The 19,617-nt window shown below is 47.9% G+C and overlaps 1 protein-coding gene across 1 annotated transcript; it reads right to left on the bottom strand.

Moving 5' to 3' along the window:
• Positions 1–5,400: 5,400 nt before the first annotated feature.
• LOC120020978 (neurofilament light polypeptide-like) lies at positions 5,401–17,008 on the bottom strand. Its single transcript, XM_038964650.1, has 5 exons — positions 15,968–17,008; positions 15,522–15,646; positions 14,930–15,378; positions 14,508–14,751; positions 5,401–5,458 (listed from the first exon to the last, which is right to left on the bottom strand). Exons 1-5 carry the CDS (start codon positions 17,006–17,008, stop codon positions 5,401–5,403), a joined length of 1,917 nt encoding a protein of 638 aa, XP_038820578.1.
• Between the last annotated feature and the right edge of the window lie 2,609 nt (positions 17,009–19,617).

Below are 19,617 nucleotides of genomic sequence, written 5' to 3'. Positions count from 1 at the left end.
ACCTGCCTCCTTTTATTTATGCCTTAATAACTTCTTTGGGGTACCCCCCCTCCTTCTTCTCAATTTCCGCCTAAAGACATACCCTAATCTAACTGCCTGTAGCTCAGGCCCAGAATCAAGTATATGCATATTCTTGGTATCATTTGAAAGGAAACACTCTGAATTTTGTGGAAATGTGAATCGAATGTAGGAGAATATAACACAATAGATCTGGTAGAAGAAAATACAAGGAAATAAACATACGTTTTTTGTTTTTTATTTTTTATTGTTGTACCCGTTTATTGTAACTTCAAAAATGAGCGAGCTACATGATATTGAGCATGAAGTCACCCAGGTGTCCCACACAAATGTACCCAAATGTACCCAAGTGGCCAAATTGGTACAGTGATACATTTTGAAGGAAAAAACTATATACAAAATACATAAATGCTATTCTAACACACCCCAAAAAAAATATATATATATAAATGATTTAAAAAATAATAAAAAATAATAATAATAAACAAACAAATAACAAGGGTAACTATTTACACATTTTCTATTTACAATATTGTGAAGACCATCAGTCCTCTACACAATATTGTGCTGCTCATGCCATGCCCCATAGCAGTCTCTTTCTGCTGTAAAGCAGAGGGTTACTGAACAGGTGGTGCAGGTGATGGGGCATTTCCTGTGACAAAGAGCACAACGACGTCTCCCTACTGTCACGCCCTGGCCTTAGTTATCTTTGTTTTCTTTATTATTTTAGTTAGGTCAGGGTGTGACATGGGGGAGATATGTGTTTTATATTGTCTAGGGTTTTTTGTATGTTTATGGGGCAATGTTTAGTCTAGGTGTATGTATGTCTATGGTTGCCTAGATTGGTTCTCAATTAGAGACAGCTGTCTATCGTTGTCTCTGATTGGGAGCCATATTTAGGCAACCATAGTCATTAGGTAGTTTGTGGGTGATTGTCTATGTCTATGTGTAAGTTGCCTGTGTCTGCACTTGTCATTATTATAGCTTCACGTTCGTCGGTTTGTTGTTTTGTTTAGTTTGTAAGTGTTCTTCGTCTTCGTTGATTAAATATGTGTTCATTTCACGCTGCGCCTTGGTCCTCCTCTCTTTCACGTAACGACGATCGTGACAGAATTACCCACCAAAATTGGACCAAGCAGCATGAAAGGAGGGAACAGCGCTTTGTGGAGGAATGGACCCGGGAAAAGGATGAGTGGAGAACAACCTGGGAAGAGATAGACAGGTGGGCGATAGATCCAGAGAAAGTGCCGGAGCCCGCCTGGGATTCGCTGGAGAAGTGCGAGGAGGGTTACAGGATAATGGAGTTGGAGAAAGGAGCACGACGGCGCGGTAGGAAGCCCTCGAGGAAACGCCAAAAGTTTCTTGGGGAGGGGAACATGGGGAGTGTGGTGAGTTCAGATAGGAGACCTGCGTCAACTTCCCGTGCTTACTGTGAGGAGCCGAAGAAGGAACCAGAGCCAGTTGGGCTGATATTGGAGGTGAGCAATGGGAATGATACAGAGACTGTAAAGGATTTAATGGGGAGTTTGGAGGAGAGTGAAATGAGGGAGCTGCTGTGTTGGTGCTTGAGGCACAACATCCACCCAACAGAGCGTGTGCGGGATGTGATGTTACCTGAGTCATCTCTCCATACTCGTCCTGAGGTGCGTGCTAACCGTCTGGGAATGACAGTGCCAGTCCCACGAACCAGGCCTCCTGTGCGCCTCCCTAGTCCTGCACCTCCTGTAGCAGCCCCACGTACTAGCTCTCCTGTGGAAGCCCCTCGTACCAGTCCTCCGGTTCCGGTACCACGCACCAGGCCTATAGTGCACCTCGACAGTCCAATACGCTCTGTTCCTCTTCCCCGCACTAGCCTTGAGGTGCGTGTCCCCAGCCCGGTACCACCAGTTCCGGCACCACGCACCAAGCCTCCTGTGCGTCTCCAGAGCCCTGTGCGCCCTGTTCCTGCTCCCCGCACTAGCCTTGAGGTGCATGTCCCCAGCCCGGTACCACCAGTTCCGGCACCACTTACCAAGCTTCCTGTGCGTCTCCAGAGTCCAGTACGCCCTGTTCCTCCTCCCCGCACTAGCCTTGAGGTGCGTGTCCCCAGCCCGGTACCACCAGTTCCGGCACCACGTACCAGGCCTATAGTGCGCCTCGGCAGTCCAGTACGCCCTGTTCCGCCTCCCCGCACTAGCCCTGAGATGCGTGTCCCCAGCCCGGTACCACCAGTTCCGGCACCACGCACCAGGCCTACTGTGCGCCTCAGCCGGCCAGAGTCTGCCGTCTGCCCAGCGCCGTCTGCGCTGTCCGCCTGCCCAGCGCCATCTGAGCTACCCGTCTGCCCAGCGCCGCCTGCGCTGCCCGTCTGCCAAGCGCCATCTGAGCTGTCCGTCTGCCCAGCACCGCCTGCGCTGCCCGTCTGCCCAGCGCCGTCTGAGCCGCCCGTCTGTCCTGAGCCGTCAAAGCCGCCCGTCTGTCCTGAGCCACTAGAGCCGTACGTCAGTCAGGAGCCGCTAGAGCCGTCCGTCAGTCAGGAGCCGCCAGAGCCGCCCGCCAGTCAGGAGCTGCCAGTGCCGCCCGCCAGTCAGGACCTGCCAGAGCCGCCAGTCAGCCAGGACCTGCCAGAGTTGTCAATCAGCCAGGACCTGCCAGAGTCGTCAGTCAGCCAGGACCTGCCAGAGTCGTCAGTCAGCCAGGACCTGCCAGAGTCATCAGTCAGCCAGGACCTGCCAGAGTCGTCGGTCAGCCAGGAACTGCCAGAGTCGTCAGTCAGCCAGGAGCTGCCAGAGCTGCCGCCAGTCATGAGCTGCCCGCCAGTCATGAGCTGCCTTCCAGTCATGAGCTGCCTTCCAGTCATGAGCTGCCCTCCAGTCATGAGCTGCCCTCCAGTCATGAGCTGCCCGCCAGTCATGAGCTGCCCGCCAGTCATGAGCTGCCCGCCAGTCATGAGCTGCCTTCCAGTCATGAGCTGCCTTCCAGTCATGAGCTGCCCTCCAGTCATGAGCTGCCCTCCAGTCATGAGCTGCCCTCCAGTCATGAGCTGCCCTCCAGTCATGAGCTGCCATTCAGTCCGGAGCTGCCCCTCAGTCCCCTCAGTCCCCTCAGTCCGGAGCTGCCCCTCAGTCCGGAGCTGCCCCTCAGTCCGGAGCTGCCCCTCAGTCCGGAGCTACCCCTCAGTCCGGAGCTGCCCCTCAGTCCCCTCAGTCCGGAGCTGCCCCTCAGTCCCCTCAGTTCGGAGCTGCCCCTCAGTCCGGAGCTACCCCTCAGTCCGGAGCTGCCCCTCCGTCCAGTGGCGCCCTCTAGGATGGTCTTCAGTCCGGGACTCGCTGTAAGGGTCCTCGCTCCAGAGGCGCCACCAAAGCGGGTATTGACTATGGTGGAGTGGGGGCCACGTCCCGCACCCGAGCCGCCGCCGTAAGAAGGCCCACCCGGACCCTCCCCTTCTATGTCAGGTTTTGCGGCCGGAGTCCGCACCTTTGGGGGGGGGGGGGGGTACTGTCACGCCCTGGCCTTAGTTATCTTTGTTTTCTTTATTATTTTAGTTAGGTCAGGGTGTGACATGGGGGATGTATGTGTTTTGTAGTGTCTAGGGGGTTTTGTATGTTTATGGGGCAATGTTTAGTCTAGGTGTATGTATGTCTATGGTTGCCTAGATTGGTTCTCAATTAGAGACAGCTGTCTATCGTTGTCTCTGATTGGGAGCCATATTTAGGCAACCATAGTCATTAGGTAGTTTGTGGGTGATTGTCTATGTCTATGTGTAAGTTGCCTGTGTCTGCACTTGTCATTATTATAGCTTCACGTTTGTCGGTTTGTTTTGTTTAGTTTGTAAGTGTTCTTCGTCTTCGTTGATTAAATATGTGTTCATTTCACGCTGCGCCTTGGTCCTCCTCTCTTTCACGTAACGACGATCGTGACACCTACTGTGCCCTTTTTGCCCTGAGGCACATTCATGCCTGCAGAGATGAATCTGGGCAGGTGAACAGCACTGGTTGGAGCAGAAGGTGCTGCAGTGGACTTGCTGTAGCTAGCAAGCTCCTGGATGAGCAGCTCCCTGAAGGCTAGCTGTGAGATGGGGGGCTGTCCACAGCTCTTGGCCATTTCCTTCTGGAGGATGAAGGAATTCACCACAGCAATGTCAATGAAATGATAGAAAAAAGTTTTGTACCATTTCATGGTCTTGTGAAGAACATTGTAGTATCCTATCAGCGCATCTGACAGGTCCACACCTCCCATGCTCTTGTTGTAGTCCTTGATGGCTGCAGGAATGGGGAAATTTTTTGTGGTCCATGACCCGGAACCATCCTTTACACGTCTGATGACATGATCTCCACTGAAGGACTTGTGGATACTGGAGCACATGACCACCTCTCTGGTATCCATCCACTTCACAAACAGCAGGCCATCTTCACGGATCCATCGCATGGTACCCCGCTCAGCCCGCTTAGGCATGTCGTTCACCTTGGTCTTTGGAAATCCCACCCTGTTGGTCCGAATGGTGCCACAAGCCCACACATCCAGCTTCCTCAGGTCTGCAAACAGGGTAGGGCTTGTGTAGAAGTTGTCCACAAAAAGTTTGTAGCCCTTCCCCAGCAGTTGAAAATCCAATAACTCCATAACGGAATCATAACTCAGTCCATTACCGGTAGCAAAACTGTTTTTTCCCTCATAAACAAAAAAATTGCAAGTGTAGGCACACACAGAATCAGCCAAAACAAACAGCTTGTAACCCCATTTGGTTGGTTTGTTACGCATGTATTGTTTGAGTCTGATTCTGGCCTTTGAGGCTACCATTCTCTCATCGATGGACAGGTTCTGGGCGGGCTGAAAATAAGTCTTGCAGGCATCAACGATGCTGGGGTAGAGAGGTTTTATTTTACAGAGCCTATCAAACCTTGGTGTGCCTCTCTTCTTGTCATTCTCCCCATCAACTTCTGGGTCACTGATGTGAAGCGCCCGTGAGATAGTCAGAAACCTTTTAGAAGACATGACAGTCATGGGGAAAGGCAGTTGATAGAGAGCTGATGTTTTCCAGTAGTCCCTTAGAGTTTTCAACTTCACCAGCCCCATGTAAATGACCATTGAAAAGTAGCAGAAAAGGTCTGACATGGAAATGGTCTTCCATGCTCTTTCTTACCTGCCTGCTTCTTTGCCCCATAGTTATTGGTGTTCGCCACCAGGGAATCAACAACTGACGAGGTGAAAAACAGTTGAAAAAGTTGAAGGGGGCTGTACTTTGCAGTCATGTCTAGTTGAGGTCCTGGCTGCCTTTTGGGTCTAAAAACTGGTGGATTTGGTTCCACATTGTCTTCTAACACAGAGTGCCAACGACCCTCTGGCCCTCTGTCTGCAGGTTTCTCTCTTCCCCACCTCCTCTTCTTTGTCACTGACTTCACAACTCTAGATGGCCGGGTAGGTGTGGAGCCGGAGACAGCGGGGGTCTGGCTGGATGAACCAGCTTCAGAGGGAGATGGACACCTAGACATTGGCGGCTCATAATCAGAATCACTGGCACTGTGAAGGATAAAAAAAATCAGTAACAATACTTTCACGTATGAGCCCTGTATCAACACGTAAAATAAACAGATATACACTGCTCAAAAAAATAAAGGGAACACTTAAACAACACAATGTAACTCCAAGTCAATCACACTTCTGTGAAATCAAACTGTCCACTTAGGAAGCAACACTGTTTGACAATAAATTTCACATGCTGTTGTGCAAATAGAATAGACAATAGGTTGAAATTATAGGCAATTAGCAAGACACCCCCAATAAAGGAGTGGTTCTGCAGGTGGTGACCACAGACCACTTCTCAGTTCCTATGCTTCCTGGCTGATGTTTTGGTCACTTTTGAATGCTGGCGGTGCTTTCACTCTAGTGGTAGCATGAGACGGAGTCTACAACCCACACAAGTGGCTCAGGCAGTGCAGCTCATCCAGGATGGCACATCAATGCGAGCTGTGGCAAGAAGGTTTGCTGTGTCTGTCAGCATAGTGTCCAAAGCATGGAGGCGCTACCAGGAGACAGGCCAGTACATCAGGAGACGTGGAGGAGGCCGTAGGAGGGCAACAACCCAGCAGCAGGACCGCTACCTCCGCCTTTGTGCAAGCAGGAGCAGGAGGAGCACTGCCAGAGCCCTGCAAAATGACCTCCAACAGGCCACAAATGTGCATGTGTCTGCTCAAATGGTCAGAAACAGACTCCATGAGGGTGGTATGAGGGCCCGACGTCCACAGGTGGGGGTTGTGCTTACAGCCCAACACCGTGCAGGACGTTTGGCATTTGCCAGAGAACACCAAGATTGGCAAATTCGCCACTGGCGCCCTGTGCTCTTCACAGATGAAAGCAGGTTCACACTGAGCACATGTGACAGACGTGACAGAGTCTGGAGACGCCGTGGAGAACGTTCTGCTGCCTGCAACATCCTCCAGCATGACCGGTTTGGCGGTGGGTCAGTCATGGTGTGGGGTGGCATTTCTTTGGGGGGCCGCACAGCCCTCCATGTGCTCGCCAGAGGTAGCCTGACTGCCATTAGGTACCGAGATGAGATCCTCAGACCCCTTGTGAGACCATATGCTGGTGCGGTTGGCCCTGGGTTCCTCCTAATGCAAGACAATGCTAGACCTCATGTGGCTGGAGTGTGTCAGCAGTTCCTGCAAGAGGAAGGCATTGATGCTATGAACTGGCCCGCCCGTTCCCCAGACCTGAATCCAATTGATCACATTTGGGACATCATGTCTCGCTCCATCCACCAACGCCACGTTGCACCACAGACTATCCAGGAGTTGGCGGATGCTTTAGTCCAGGTCTGGGAGGAGATCCCTCAGGAGACCATCCGCCACCTCATCAGGAGCATGCCCAGGCGTTGTAGGGAGGTCATACAGGCACGTGGAGGACACACACACTACTGAGCCTCATTTTGACTTGTTTTAAGGACATTACATCAAAGTTGGATCAGCCTGTAGTTTGGTTTTCCACTTTAATTTTGAGTGTGACTCCAAATCCAGACCTCCATGGGTTGATACATTTGATTTCCATTGATCATTTTTGTGTGATTTTGTTGTCAGCACATTCAACTATGTAAAGAAAAAAGTATTTAATAAGAATATTTCATTCATTCAGATCTAGGATGTGTTATTTTAGTGTTCCCTTTATTTTTTTGAGCAGTGTATATAGAGTACAGTGAACATAATCACTATGGTGAAGTGCTGTTCCATTCCATGTTTATGTAAAATAAATGTAAAAAATATATAACACACACACAGTATTGCCAATGTGTACTTTACACATTTCATTACAGATTACATTTTTATACATTGCAAATAAAATAAGAAATCCCCCCAAAAATTCTCAAATGAATAATATTTCATATTAATTTCAAACAATGACATTAGCATTAGAACTTACCAATCCAGCATGGCATCCTTGCCATGCAGAAACATGTATTCCGCCTGGGAGTCAAAACTAGCTTCATTAAAAGATTCATCTTCCTGAAGAAACTCTGTCTCGCTGTCTCTATCAATTTCCTCTATAATTTGGGTTAAATCTGTATACCTAGACTTTGTTTTAGATTTTCCTGATTTATTCGCCATAATTTAAAAGGAATTACAAAAGTCAGAAATAGCGATAAAATTAATCACTTACCTTTGAAGATCTTCATATGGTTGCAGTCACAAGAGTCCCAGCTACACAATAAATGTTAGTTTTGTTCGATAAAGTCCCTCTTTATATCCCAAAAACTCTGCTTTGTTGGTGCGTTTTGTTCAGTAATCCACTGGCTCAAAGGCTGTCAAAACATGCAGACGAATACATCCTAATAGTACTGGTAAAGTTCTTCGAAACATGTCAAACGATGTTAATAACTAATCATCAGGTTGTCAATTGTCTAAATAATCGATAATATCTCAACCAGACAATAGCTTATTCAATAGAAAGGAAAACAACGAAGGGCGCGCACTCGGTCACGCGCACAAACCAGCACTGCATGATTCTACAGTCCACTGACAGAAGGGTCTCATTCTTCTTCATTTTTCAGAGAACACGCCTGAAACAATGTCTAAAGACTGTTGACATCTAGTGGAAGCCATAGGAACTGCAATCTGGGTCCTAACCCATTAGATACTCTATAGGCATTCAATTGAAAATACCCACATCAAAGAAATCCCACTTCCTGGATTTTCCTCAGGTTTTCGCCTGCCATATCAGTTCTGTTATACTCAGAGACATTACTTTAACAGTTTTGGAAACGCTAGAGTGTTTACTATCCAAATCTACCAATTATATGCATATCCTCGCTTCTGGGCCTGAGTAATAGGCAGTTTACTTTGGGCATGCTTCTCATCCAGACGTCGAAATACTGCCCCCAAGCCATAAGAAGATATCGTGCTAATTTCAGTATCCAGGATTTACTTTTATTATGTTATGTCTAGTCTATGAGACCATGCTGAGTAGTTTAGAAAAAGTTTTATGACTGATACACAGTGCCTTCAGAAAGTATTCATATCCCTTGACTTATACCACATTTTGTTGTGTTACAGCCTGAATTCAAAATTGATTAAATTAAATACAAATCTCACCCATCTACACACAATACCACCTAATAAAAAAGTGAAAACAAGTTAAAATTATTTTTTGCAAATGTATTGAAAATTGTCACGCCCTGACCTTAGAGAGCCTTTTTATGTCTCTATTTTGGTTTGGTCAGGGTGTGATTTAGGGTGGGCATTCTATGCTTTGTTTTCTATGTTTCTTTATTTCTATGTTTTGGCCAGGTATGGTTCTCAATCAGGGACAGCTGTCTATCGTTGTCTCTGATTGGGAATCATACTTAGGTAGCCCTTTTTCCCTCCTTTCAGTGTGGGTAGTTAACTTTGTTTGTGGCACTAATGTCCTTGTAAGCTTCACGGTTGATTCTTTCGTTTGTTTTTTTGTTGGCGACATTTTAATAAAAAGGAAAATGTGCACTTACCATGCTGCACCTTGGTCTTCTTCCAGCGACGGCCGTGACAAAAATGAAATACAGAAGTATCTCATTTACATAATACTTTTACCCCTCAGTCAACACAGAATCACCTTTGGCAGTGATTACAGCTGTGAATCTTTCAGGGTAAGTCTCTAAGAGCTTTGCACACCTGGATGGTACAACATTTGCACATTATTCATTTTAAAATTCTTCAACCTACACTACATGGCCTAAAGTATGGGGACACCTGTTCATTGAACATCTCATTCCAAAATCATGTGCATTAATATGGAGTTGGTCCCCCCTTTGCTGCTATAACAGCCTCAACTCTTCTGGGAAGGCTTTTCACTAGATGTTGGAACATTGCTGCGTGGACTTGCTTCCATTCAGCCACAAGAGCATTAGTGAGGTCGGCACTGATGTTGAGCGATTAGGCCTGGCTTGCAGCCACCGTTCCAATTCATCCCAAAGCTGTTCGATGGGGTTGAGGTCAGGGTTCTGTGCAGGCCAGTCAAATTCTTCCATACCCTCATGCTGAACCAGGAAAGGGCCTTGTATGCTGTAGAGTTAAGATTTCCCTTTACTGGGATTAAGGAGCGTAGCACAAACCATGAATAACAGCCCCAGACCATTGTTCCTCCTTCACCAAACTTCATAATTGGTAGTATGCATTGGGCCAGGTAGCATTCTCCTGGCATCCGCCAAACCCAGATATGTCCGTTGGAGTGCAGAGTTTGAACTCGGTAGTGAGTGTTGCAACCAAGAACATACCATTTTTACGCGCTTCAGGTTAGTATTATGGAGCAACTATAATCTTGTTGATCCATCCCCAGTTTTCTCCTATCACAGCCATTAAACTTTTAAAGTCACCATTGGTCTCATGGTGAAATCCCTGAGCGGTTTCCTTCCCCCCGGCAACTGAGTTAGGAAGAATGCCTGTATCTTTGTAGTGACTGGTTGTATTGATACACCATCCAAGGTGTAATTGATAACTTTACCATGCTCAAAGGGATATTCAATGTCTGCGTTTTTTATTTTTACCCATCTACCAATAGGTGCCCTTCTTTGCGAAGCATTGGAAAACCTCACTGGTCCTCACTGGTCAACTGAGGGACCTTACAGATCATTGTCTGTGTGGGGTACAGAGATGAGGTTGTCATTCAAAAATCATATTAAACATTTATGCACACATCCAACTTATTATGTGACTTGTTTGGCACATTTTTACACCTAAACTTATGTAGGCTTGCCATAACAAAGGGGATGAATACTTACTGACTCAAGACATTTCAGCTTTTAGTTTTTAATAAATGTGTAAGAATGTCTAAAAACATAGTTCTATGTTGACATTATGGGGTATTGTGTGTAGGCCAGTGACACCCAATCTGAATTGAATTCATTTTAAATTCAGGTTGTAACTAAACAAAATGTGGAAAAAGTCAAGGGGTGTGAATATTTTCTGAAGGCACTGTATCCAGTCCTCTGCAATGCAGTTTTGCTTGGTGCATCATTACGCGCAAATTAATTGTTTTAAGCGATTTAGGTTGTTTGGAATTTATTATGTGATTATTATATTAAATTGAAGAGATGTTGGGTGCTGTCCATGGGTGACTCTGCTGATTGCTAACATTCTTCCTCTCAGGATTTTAGCTCAGCACTCACGTAGAGTGCTGAAGGAAGCAACTAAATTGTGATGAGTCATAAAATCAGCTCCACAGTATTTCAATGTCTTAAAAGCAATAAAAACACACGACTGATCCCAGATTTGATCGTTCTCAGCCCTGAAATTAGGTAATAAAAATGCCATCCCTCTCTGAAGTTCCTCCTGTTCCTCAGCATCTGTTCTCAGACACACTGGACCTGAGCTGCATAGCTGATGGAGCCTCTGATGTGGACCTTGCCAGGTTAGTGCTCCCTCAAGACGGAATAAAGTACAAAAAACGATCAGATCCCTGCCAGTGTGTCGTGATTGTGCCTGCGTGCTCCGAATGTCGATGTAGGCAACTCCAAACCCAGAGAACTAGCTGTGTTCGCCATTCATGATCGGCACTATGGACAGGTTACCTGAAGTGCAACACACAGAGATATCTAATTATGTGCTACACACTTACACCTGTGTGTGTGTGTGTGTGTGTGTGTGTGTGTGTGTGTGTGTGTGTGTGTGTGTGTGTGTGTGTGTGTGTGTGTGTGTGTGTGTGTGTGTGTGTGTGTGTGTGTGTGTGTGTGTGTGTGTGTGTGTGTGCGCGCCAGCCTTAGTGTCAACACTGGGACACTGTGGTAGACTGCTGCAAGGCTGTTTTTCTGTATTTTGAAAGATTTTGGGACTATATCAACAATTGACTAATAGTTGTTGGGTGGAGTTTTCCTTTAAGCCATAAAGTCTCACTCTGGAGGGTACTTAAAGAGAGATGAGAGATGAGTTAAAGAGAGATGAGAGAGAAGGAAGGAGATTTAAGAAAGGGAGAGGGAGCCCACTGCAGACTCTCTTGAAGGGAGAGGAGGGTAGAGGGCGTGTGAGTGGTGCATTGAGATGATTAGTAACTGATGAGGGAGGAAGATAAACAAGGGGGATGATACAGTAGAAGGAGGCGCTGTAGGTTCCAGAGAGACTAATGGATGTGCTCATAAGATGGCTCTTCTAGGCCTAAAAGATATCTGATGGGCTAATTGTAACGGCTCTCGTTGGTGGTATGAAGAGTGGACCAAGACGCAATGTGGAAAGTGTTCATGATTTTAATATTCAAAAACACTCAAACAAAATAACAAACGTGAAAATGAAAGCGCACAGTTCTGTCAGGCAGAAAAACTAAACAGAAAACAAGATCCCACAAAACCCAAAAGGAAAATGACAACTATTATATGATCCCAATCAGAGACAAAGATAGACAGCTGCCTCTGATTGGGAAACACACACGGCAAAAAACAAAGAAATAGAAAACATAGACTTTCCCACCCGAGTCACACCCTGACCTAACCCAACATAGAAAATAATAAGGAACTTTAAGGTCAGGGCGTAACAGTACTGGGAACCGTCGCTGGAGGCTCCGGACTGGGAACCGTCGCTGCAGGCTCCGGAATGGGGACCGGAGACACACTGGAGGCCTGGTACGTGGAGCCGGAACAGGTCTCACCTACTCTCGGTGGGGGCTCTGGTGCGGGACGCAGACCCCGCTCCGCTTGAGGCTCCCCCCACTTCGGTGGCGCCTCTGGTGCAGGGATCTTTGCCGGGACCTCCGGACCGTAGATCGTCGCTGCAGGCTCCGGACTGGGAACCGTCGCTGGAGGCTCCGGACTGGGAACCGTCGCTGCAGGCTCCGGAATGGGGACCGTCGTTGCAGGCTCCGGACTGGGGACCGTCGCTGCAGGCTCCGGACTGGGGACCGTCGCAGGAGGCTCTGGACAGGGGACCGTCGCCTGAGGATCGTCCCTGGATGCTTCGTGCCCTGGATATTCACTGCAGGCTCCGGGCCATGGATCATCACTGGAGGCTTCGTGCCATGGATTATCCTTACAGGCTCCGGGCCATGGATCATCACTGGAGGCTTCGTGCCATGGATCATCACTGGAGGCTCCGGGCCATGGATCATCACTGGAGGCTTCGTGCCATGGATTATCACTGGAGGCTCCGGGCCATGGATTATCACTGGAGGCTTCGTGCCATGGATCATCACTACAGGCTCCGGGCCATGGATCATCACTGGAGGCTTCGTGCCATGGATCATCACTGAAGGCTTCGGACCATGGATCATCACTGGAGGCTTCGTGCCATGGATCATCACTACAGGCTCCGGGCCATGGATCATCACTGGAGGCTTCGTACGTGGAGCCGGAACAGGTTTCACCGGACTGAGGAGACGTACTGGCAGCCTGGTGCGTGGAGCTGCCACAGGGCTTACCAGGCTGGGGAGACACACTGGAGGCCTGGTACGTGGAGCCGGAACAGGTCTCACCGGACTGGGGAGATGCACTGGAAGCCTGGTGCGTGGAGCAGGCACAGGACGCACTGGGCTGTGAAGGCGCACCGGAGACACAGTGTGCAGAGCCGGCGCAGGATTTCCTGGGCCGAAGAGACGCACCGGAGACCAGGAGCGCTGAGCCGGCACAATCCGTCCTGGCTGAATGCCCACTCTAGCACGGCAAATGCGGGGAGCTAGCACAGAGCGCACCAGGCTGTGAATGTGCACTGCAGACACAGTGCGCATCACCGCATAACACGGTGCCTGACCGGTCACTCGCTCCCCGCGGTAAGCACGGGGAGTTGACCCAGGTCTAAACCCTGACTCTGCCAATCTCCCCGTGTGCGCCCTCCAAAGATTTTTTGGAGCTGCCTCTCTTGCTTCCGTCCTTGCCGTGACTCCTGGTATTGCCGCCGTTCCTCCCTCGCTGCTTCCGCCTGTTTCCACGGCAGGCTCTCATGCCCTGCCATTACCTCCTCCCATGTCCATGATGTCCTCCACTCCGGGGCAAGCTGCTTGATTCGTTTTTGGTGGGATCTTCTGTAACGGCTCTCATTGGTGGTATGAAGAGTGGACCAAGACGCAGCGTGGAAAGTGTTCATGATTTTAATATTCAAAAACACTCAAACAAAATAACAAACGTGAAAACGAAAGCGCACAGTTCTGTCAGGCAGAAACACTAAACAGAAAACAAGATCCCACAAAACCCAAAAGGAAAATGACAACTATTATATTATCCCCAATCAGAGACAACGATAGACAGCTGCCTCTGATTGGGAAACACACACGGCAAAAAACAAAGAAATAGAAAACATAGACTTTCCCACCCGAGTCACACCCTGACCTAACCCAACATAGAAAATAATAAGGAACTCTAAGGTCAGGGCGTGACACTAAAAAGCATAGTTAAACAGTATTCTAATGTCTTTTTACAAGCAGCTAATAAACCATTCAATGGATAGTTTTTTTCAACATTTACAAAGTATTTATAAATCATGACACATAACCTGTTAATGTTTGAATGAATGAATTGAGTAAGGACCTGCTGTCATGTATGATGAACAACAGCCCTTATATGTTTCCACATTGTGGTGAACTATGTGGTCATGGTTTTAAGCACCTTCAAGATGTATCAATGATATATTCAACATTTCATCCTTGTTGTTGCGTTTTAACAGGTCTAACTTGAATATGATAAAACCCAAACTATTATAAATACTGTTTACTGAGTTGTTATTCAGCATGATTCAGTGTAAGGACAAAAACAATCAATTACACACTCGGCATGGCTTTCAAAAGTATTTATTCAACCATCCAAAACCACACTCTCACAGACTTGCACAGGCATAGCACACACACCCTTACACACACACTACAGGAATTGTGTGACCTTTATTGACTTTATTGATTTATAACTGCTAGCAGATAACCTTGATTCTGATGCATTAGTGCACTAAAAGACATTGTATTGAGCACCTTGTTACAAGCACACTGGAGTCGATAATGTTGGGTATTTCTGCTGTTTGCCGAGCTGAGGTTTTATTAGACTGTCTTTTGGCTTGTGTGGTCTTGGGCCACAAACTTACTTTTTAGCCTTTGGTTTTTCAGATTGGTCTTTCTCTTCGACAGTTTTTTCTCTCTTCTCCTCACTCTTGGACATCTCTGGTTCGCCCTTCTCTTCTTTGGTTTCTGCTTCGTCATCTTTTTTCTCCTCACTTTTACCTTCATCTTTCACCTCTTCATCTTCGTCATCTCCTCCCTCCTTTTCTACCCCCTCCTCTTCCACACCTTCCTTTCCATCCTGCTCCCCACCCTCGTCCTTATCTTCCTCTTTCTCTCCATCCTCTTTTGCAGTTTCTGCCTTCTCATCTCCACCTATATCAAAAAAGGAAATAATTGAGAAGAGGAATAATTTAGTTAGTATACAGGTTTGTAAAAATGTCAGCATGTAAGCAATACACAACAACAATAGAGAATATTCTTTGAGGGAAAATATCCCAACGCTAACCTTGATCTCCATCCTTAGCATCCTCTCCATCTTCCTTCTCCTCCTCGCTTCCCTTATCCCCATCTTCCTCTTTCTCTTCTCCCTTTTCCTCCTTCTCCTCTCCACCCTCTTCTTCCTCCTCCGGTCCCTCCTCTTTCTTCTCTTCTGCTTCTTCCTCCTCCTTCTCCTCCTCTTCCTCCTTCTCCTTCTCCTCCTCTTCCTCCTCATGTGGTGGGCTGGCAGAGTCCCGTTGGGCCAGGCTGGTAGAGATGATGTCTTCTCCAGAGACGAATGAGGAGCTGAGGAAGCGTGAGGTCATCAGGTAGGGGGTGCCAGAGCTCAGGCTAGACTGCATTGAGAACATGGAGCGGCCGAAGGAGGGCATGACAGACAAGGTGTGGCCATAGACACTGGACATACCCCCTGACCCGCCCACACTGAAGTGAGACTCCTCCCCCTCCAGCAGCTTCCTGGAAAAGTAAAGGATCATGGGAAAGATACAATTTTAGAGTAAACGCGCAATAGGCTTTCCTTGACCTGGACTGGCATTAGTATCATTACATTATATTTGTTTAAGTTGAAGCTCTGGCCAGTGCTCCTCATAGCATCCTACCTGTAAGCAGCGATCTCAATGTCCAAGGCCATCTTAACATTCAGCAGGTCCTGGTAGTCCTTCAGGTAGTGAGCCATCTCCTGCTTGGTGGCTCTCAGCTCATTCTCCAGCTGGCCAATAGTGTCCTACGGGAGACGTTTAAAGGTTATGAAGTGGATAAAGTTTTTTTTTTTTACAGTGGGTAATACAGATAATATGCCTAAAATGGCTGAAATTTCAAATGTATTCAAAATAATCTTATTTGTTCCTATTCTGTATTACTAAATCAGTTCCACTTGGCACAAAATATAAAACATTATTGGTGTCTTGTATTCTGATATAGTTATTTACTTATTAGTGAGCAGTTTCTAAACATAAATAAATTCACATTCAGATTGCATTCATTCTGAGGTATTTGCATCAATCCAGATTTGCTGTTTAATTCATCCTGCAGTACCACCACTGACCTGCATGTTGCTGATCTCAGCGCTCTGCTTGTCCTCCATGATGTGTAACTGGTTTTCCAGAGACTTGTTGAGGCCCCTGCAGGTATCGATCTCCAGCAGGTGGGCCTTGAGCTGCCGGCGGTACTCCCCTGCCTCATCCCTGGAGCTCCTCACCGCGTCGCTGTGCTGGGCAACACTCTCCGTCAGGAAGCCCACCTTCCCGTGGAACCACTCCTCAGCAGACTGCATGTTCTTGGCCGCCAGCCTCTCGTACTGGGCCCGGATGTCCCTCAGAGCACCGGACAGGTCTGGTGTGGCTGCCTCCATCTCCACAGCCACCTGGGCCCCCAGCTGGGCCTGGGCCTGGAGCTCCACCACCTCACCCTCGTGGAGCTTCTTGAGGAAGGCCACCTCGTCCAGGAGGGTCTCCACTCTCTTCTCCAGCTCAGCCCTGGCCAGGGCAGTCTGGTCGGCCCCACGCCGTGCATCCAGCAACCTGCCCTCCGCGTCCTCGCGGGCCACCACCTCCTCCTCATAGCGGGCCTGCAGGGCGCTCAGGGCCTGCTCTAGACGCTCCCTCTGGCCCAGGGCGGCCTGCTGCTCCCCACGCGCCTCATCCACGGCGGCCCTCAGGGCCCGCGCCTCCTGCTCATACAGGGCCGCCAGGCGGGAGGGTTCACCGTGCCTTTGCCTCAGCATCACCAGCTCAGCCTCCAGTGCACGGTTCTGCTGCTCCAGCTCCCGCACACGCTCGATGAAGCCAGCGAAGCGGTCGTTGAGGTCCTGCAGCTGGACCCTTTCCTGGGTCCTCACTGTGCGGAACTCAGAGCTCACCTGGGTCGCCTGGCTCAGCTCCAGTTCCACAGAGGAGGAAGAGGCCATGGATGAATGCAGAGCCTGGCCAGGAGAGGAGTACTGCAGACGGGAGCTCAGGGGGGAGGCGTGGGAGGAGAAGGCCGATCGTGACCTCCCCTTGGTCACCACTCCGCGAGGGGCACCCTCCACGTGCCAGCGGCGATAGGAGGAGGATGAGTAGTAAGGGTCAAAGCCGAGGGCACTCATGGCTGGGCTGGGAGGGCAGGCAGCTCTGTCTGGCTCTGTGTCAATGTGTCTGTAGGGCTCAGGTGAAGAACCCAGACTGATGCTGCTGCAGTGGCTCCAGCTTTTATAGCAGGGAGGGAGAGCTCTGACGCAGGCGCATTCCCAAACTCTGACTATGCGGGATCGATAGGCTTACACTGCAACGAACAGAGAGGGAGAAAGGAAAGGAAAGAAGGAAATAGAGGGGGAGGGAGAGGTTGCAGATGGAGATATATTTGTGTTTTTGATGGTACAAAGGAGGTTAACATGTTTCTAGTTGCTTTATACTGTTTCTGTCATACACAGTAACCTTGACTACAAAAATGAATAGTCGCATGAGATGACTTGAGTTTGGAGTCATTCATTTGAATGTAGGTCTCGCAGTCCTCCCTGTAGGGGAATAAAATGAATGGGCTGTCCTGATTCTACAGCAGCCTATGCATTGATATTATACACAGCTTCTCCTCATACAGTGACACAGCAACTGCCCTGCTGGCCAATTAGAGAGCGACACCCATGACCACAGAAAACCTACATTGATAAACACAGAACACACGGTTGGATGGTATGTGTTTATTTATTTATATTTATTTATACATTATGGCTGGGAAGCTACTGTTTGGTGCCTGTAGATAGTTGTGAGGTTCTGAATCAGATGCTGTAATAATAATGTGTATAAATATGTTGATGTCTGTGAAGATGTATTTGTGTTTTTGGGATGATAATGCATTGATAATAATAATAATAGATAATCATAATAATAATAATAGATCATTAATCTATTATACAAAATAGGTCAAATGAATTCAAATACATTTTCATGATTGCCTTAGCTGGAAGGGACACTGAGGAATTTGAAGAGAAGTTGAATGGTCTTTTTATATTGTTATGTTAATTCCCTAACAAGAGAAACAGGCTTCTTATCTTTCAGCTGCAGAGTGAAGAGGGAACCAAAACTGGTCAATAACACTCTGCTTCCTCCCTGCTGACACCCACTTCATCCTTTTCCTCCTCCACTTCCTCCTGAGAGGGGTGGGGGAGATACACATGTTATACTGTCCCAGACTGTTGATTGAGAGAATGGATAGCACAGTGACTTGCCATACATTTAAGCATAGTATGAGGATCTTGTGAGAGAACAGGCTGGTATGCAGTATATTATGCATTTCGCCTGTACACATTTGAGGAGAGTGTATGAATTTAAGTGTATTTGTATGTCTCTTTTGTATGTGTGTATTTTGCTGACAGTTCTCAAAGCAGAAGCCTTGAAGGTGAGATGGATGTGGGTTGCTAGGCTACAGTAGGTGCGGGGTGCTGCCGCAAGCTGAGTCATAAGTAAAGTCAGGGCCGGTTCCAGGCATTATCAAAATAAGCCCCAGGCATTTTAATAAATCAGTCGGGGGCTCAACTTACTGTTGAGAGTTAGAATAGTAGAGTATACAAGGTGCAATTTAGACATTTGGTTGTGCATCAGCATTTTGACAGTCACTCAATTAGCCCATGTCAGTCATTGACAGTCACTCAACTAGCCCATGTCAGCTAAAATGTTTTAGATTGGTAAATGAGTCTTGCCAGGTATCTATACTTGTAGTTATCATGGTCAAATTACCCTGACCTCCAGGGGGCCCCCATTGATTTTGTTAGTCACTCTCACTCAGAAGTCATATTAACATGGCAAATGTGTAAAATTGCAACAAACTTGCTTTGAAACTGCAACATTTTCTTTACACCCCTGTTGTACAAATAAATTAGCTTAGGGCCCCAAAAAGTGAAAGCCAGCCCTGAATACAGTAGTGTTTTCACCCATCCCCTCCACACCCAGCCCCACAGTATCCTCTCCACTTCTCTCTCATACTCCCTTCTCTTTCAGCTTTACCTGCTTTCTCTCTATCTCTGTCACGATCGTCATAATAAGCGGACCAAGGAGCAGCGGGATATGAGTACATCTTCTTTTAATAGAGATGACGAAACACGAAAACGAACACTTTTACAAAACAACAAACGACCGTGAAGCTATAAACGAAAGTGCACACACAAGCTACTAACGTTCAACATAGACAATTACCCACAAACACCTAAAGCCTATGGCGGCCTTAAATATGGCTCCCAATCAGAGACAACAATAAACAGCTGTCTCTGATTGAGAACCAAATCAGGCAACCATAGACTTTCCTAAACACCTACACTGAACACAACCCCATACATACGACAAAACCCCCTAAACAATACACACACCCTAAACTAGACAAAACACACAAACATCCCCCATGTCACACCCTGACCTAACTAAACTAATAAAGAAAATCAATATAACAAAGGCCAGGGTGTGACAGTACCCCCCCCCCCCCCCCCAAAGGTGCGGACTCCGGCCGCAAAACCTGACACAGAAGGGGAGGGTCCGGGTGGGCCTTCCTATGGTGGCGGCTCGGGTGCGGGACGTGGACCCCCCTCCACCATAGTCACTACCCGCTTTGGTGGCGCCTCTGGAACGGCGAGTCCCGGACTGATTACCATCCCATAGGGCGCCACTGGACTGAGGGGCAGCTCCGGACTGAGGGGCAGCTCCGGACTGAGGGGCAGCTCCGGACTGA

Source organism: Salvelinus namaycush, chromosome 26, assembly GCF_016432855.1.
Source record: "Salvelinus namaycush isolate Seneca chromosome 26, SaNama_1.0, whole genome shotgun sequence".
Lineage (NCBI taxonomy): Eukaryota > Metazoa > Chordata > Actinopteri > Salmoniformes > Salmonidae > Salvelinus > Salvelinus namaycush.
This window is presented reverse-complemented; position numbering and strand designations above follow the sequence as displayed.

Coding starts and splice junctions, on each gene's coding strand:
- LOC120020978 (XM_038964650.1), bottom strand. CDS start 17,008: ATGAGTGCCCTCGGCTTTGACCCTTACTACTCATCCTCCTCCTATCGC. Junction 15,379..15,521: donor ATTGAGATCGCTGCTTACAG/GTAGGATGCTAT, acceptor TTACTTTTCCAG/GAAGCTGCTGGAGGGGGAGG. Junction 5,459..14,507: donor GAAAAACCAAAGGCTAAAAA/GTAAGTTTGTGG, acceptor CTCCCTCTGAAG/CTGGTTCATCCAGCCAGACC.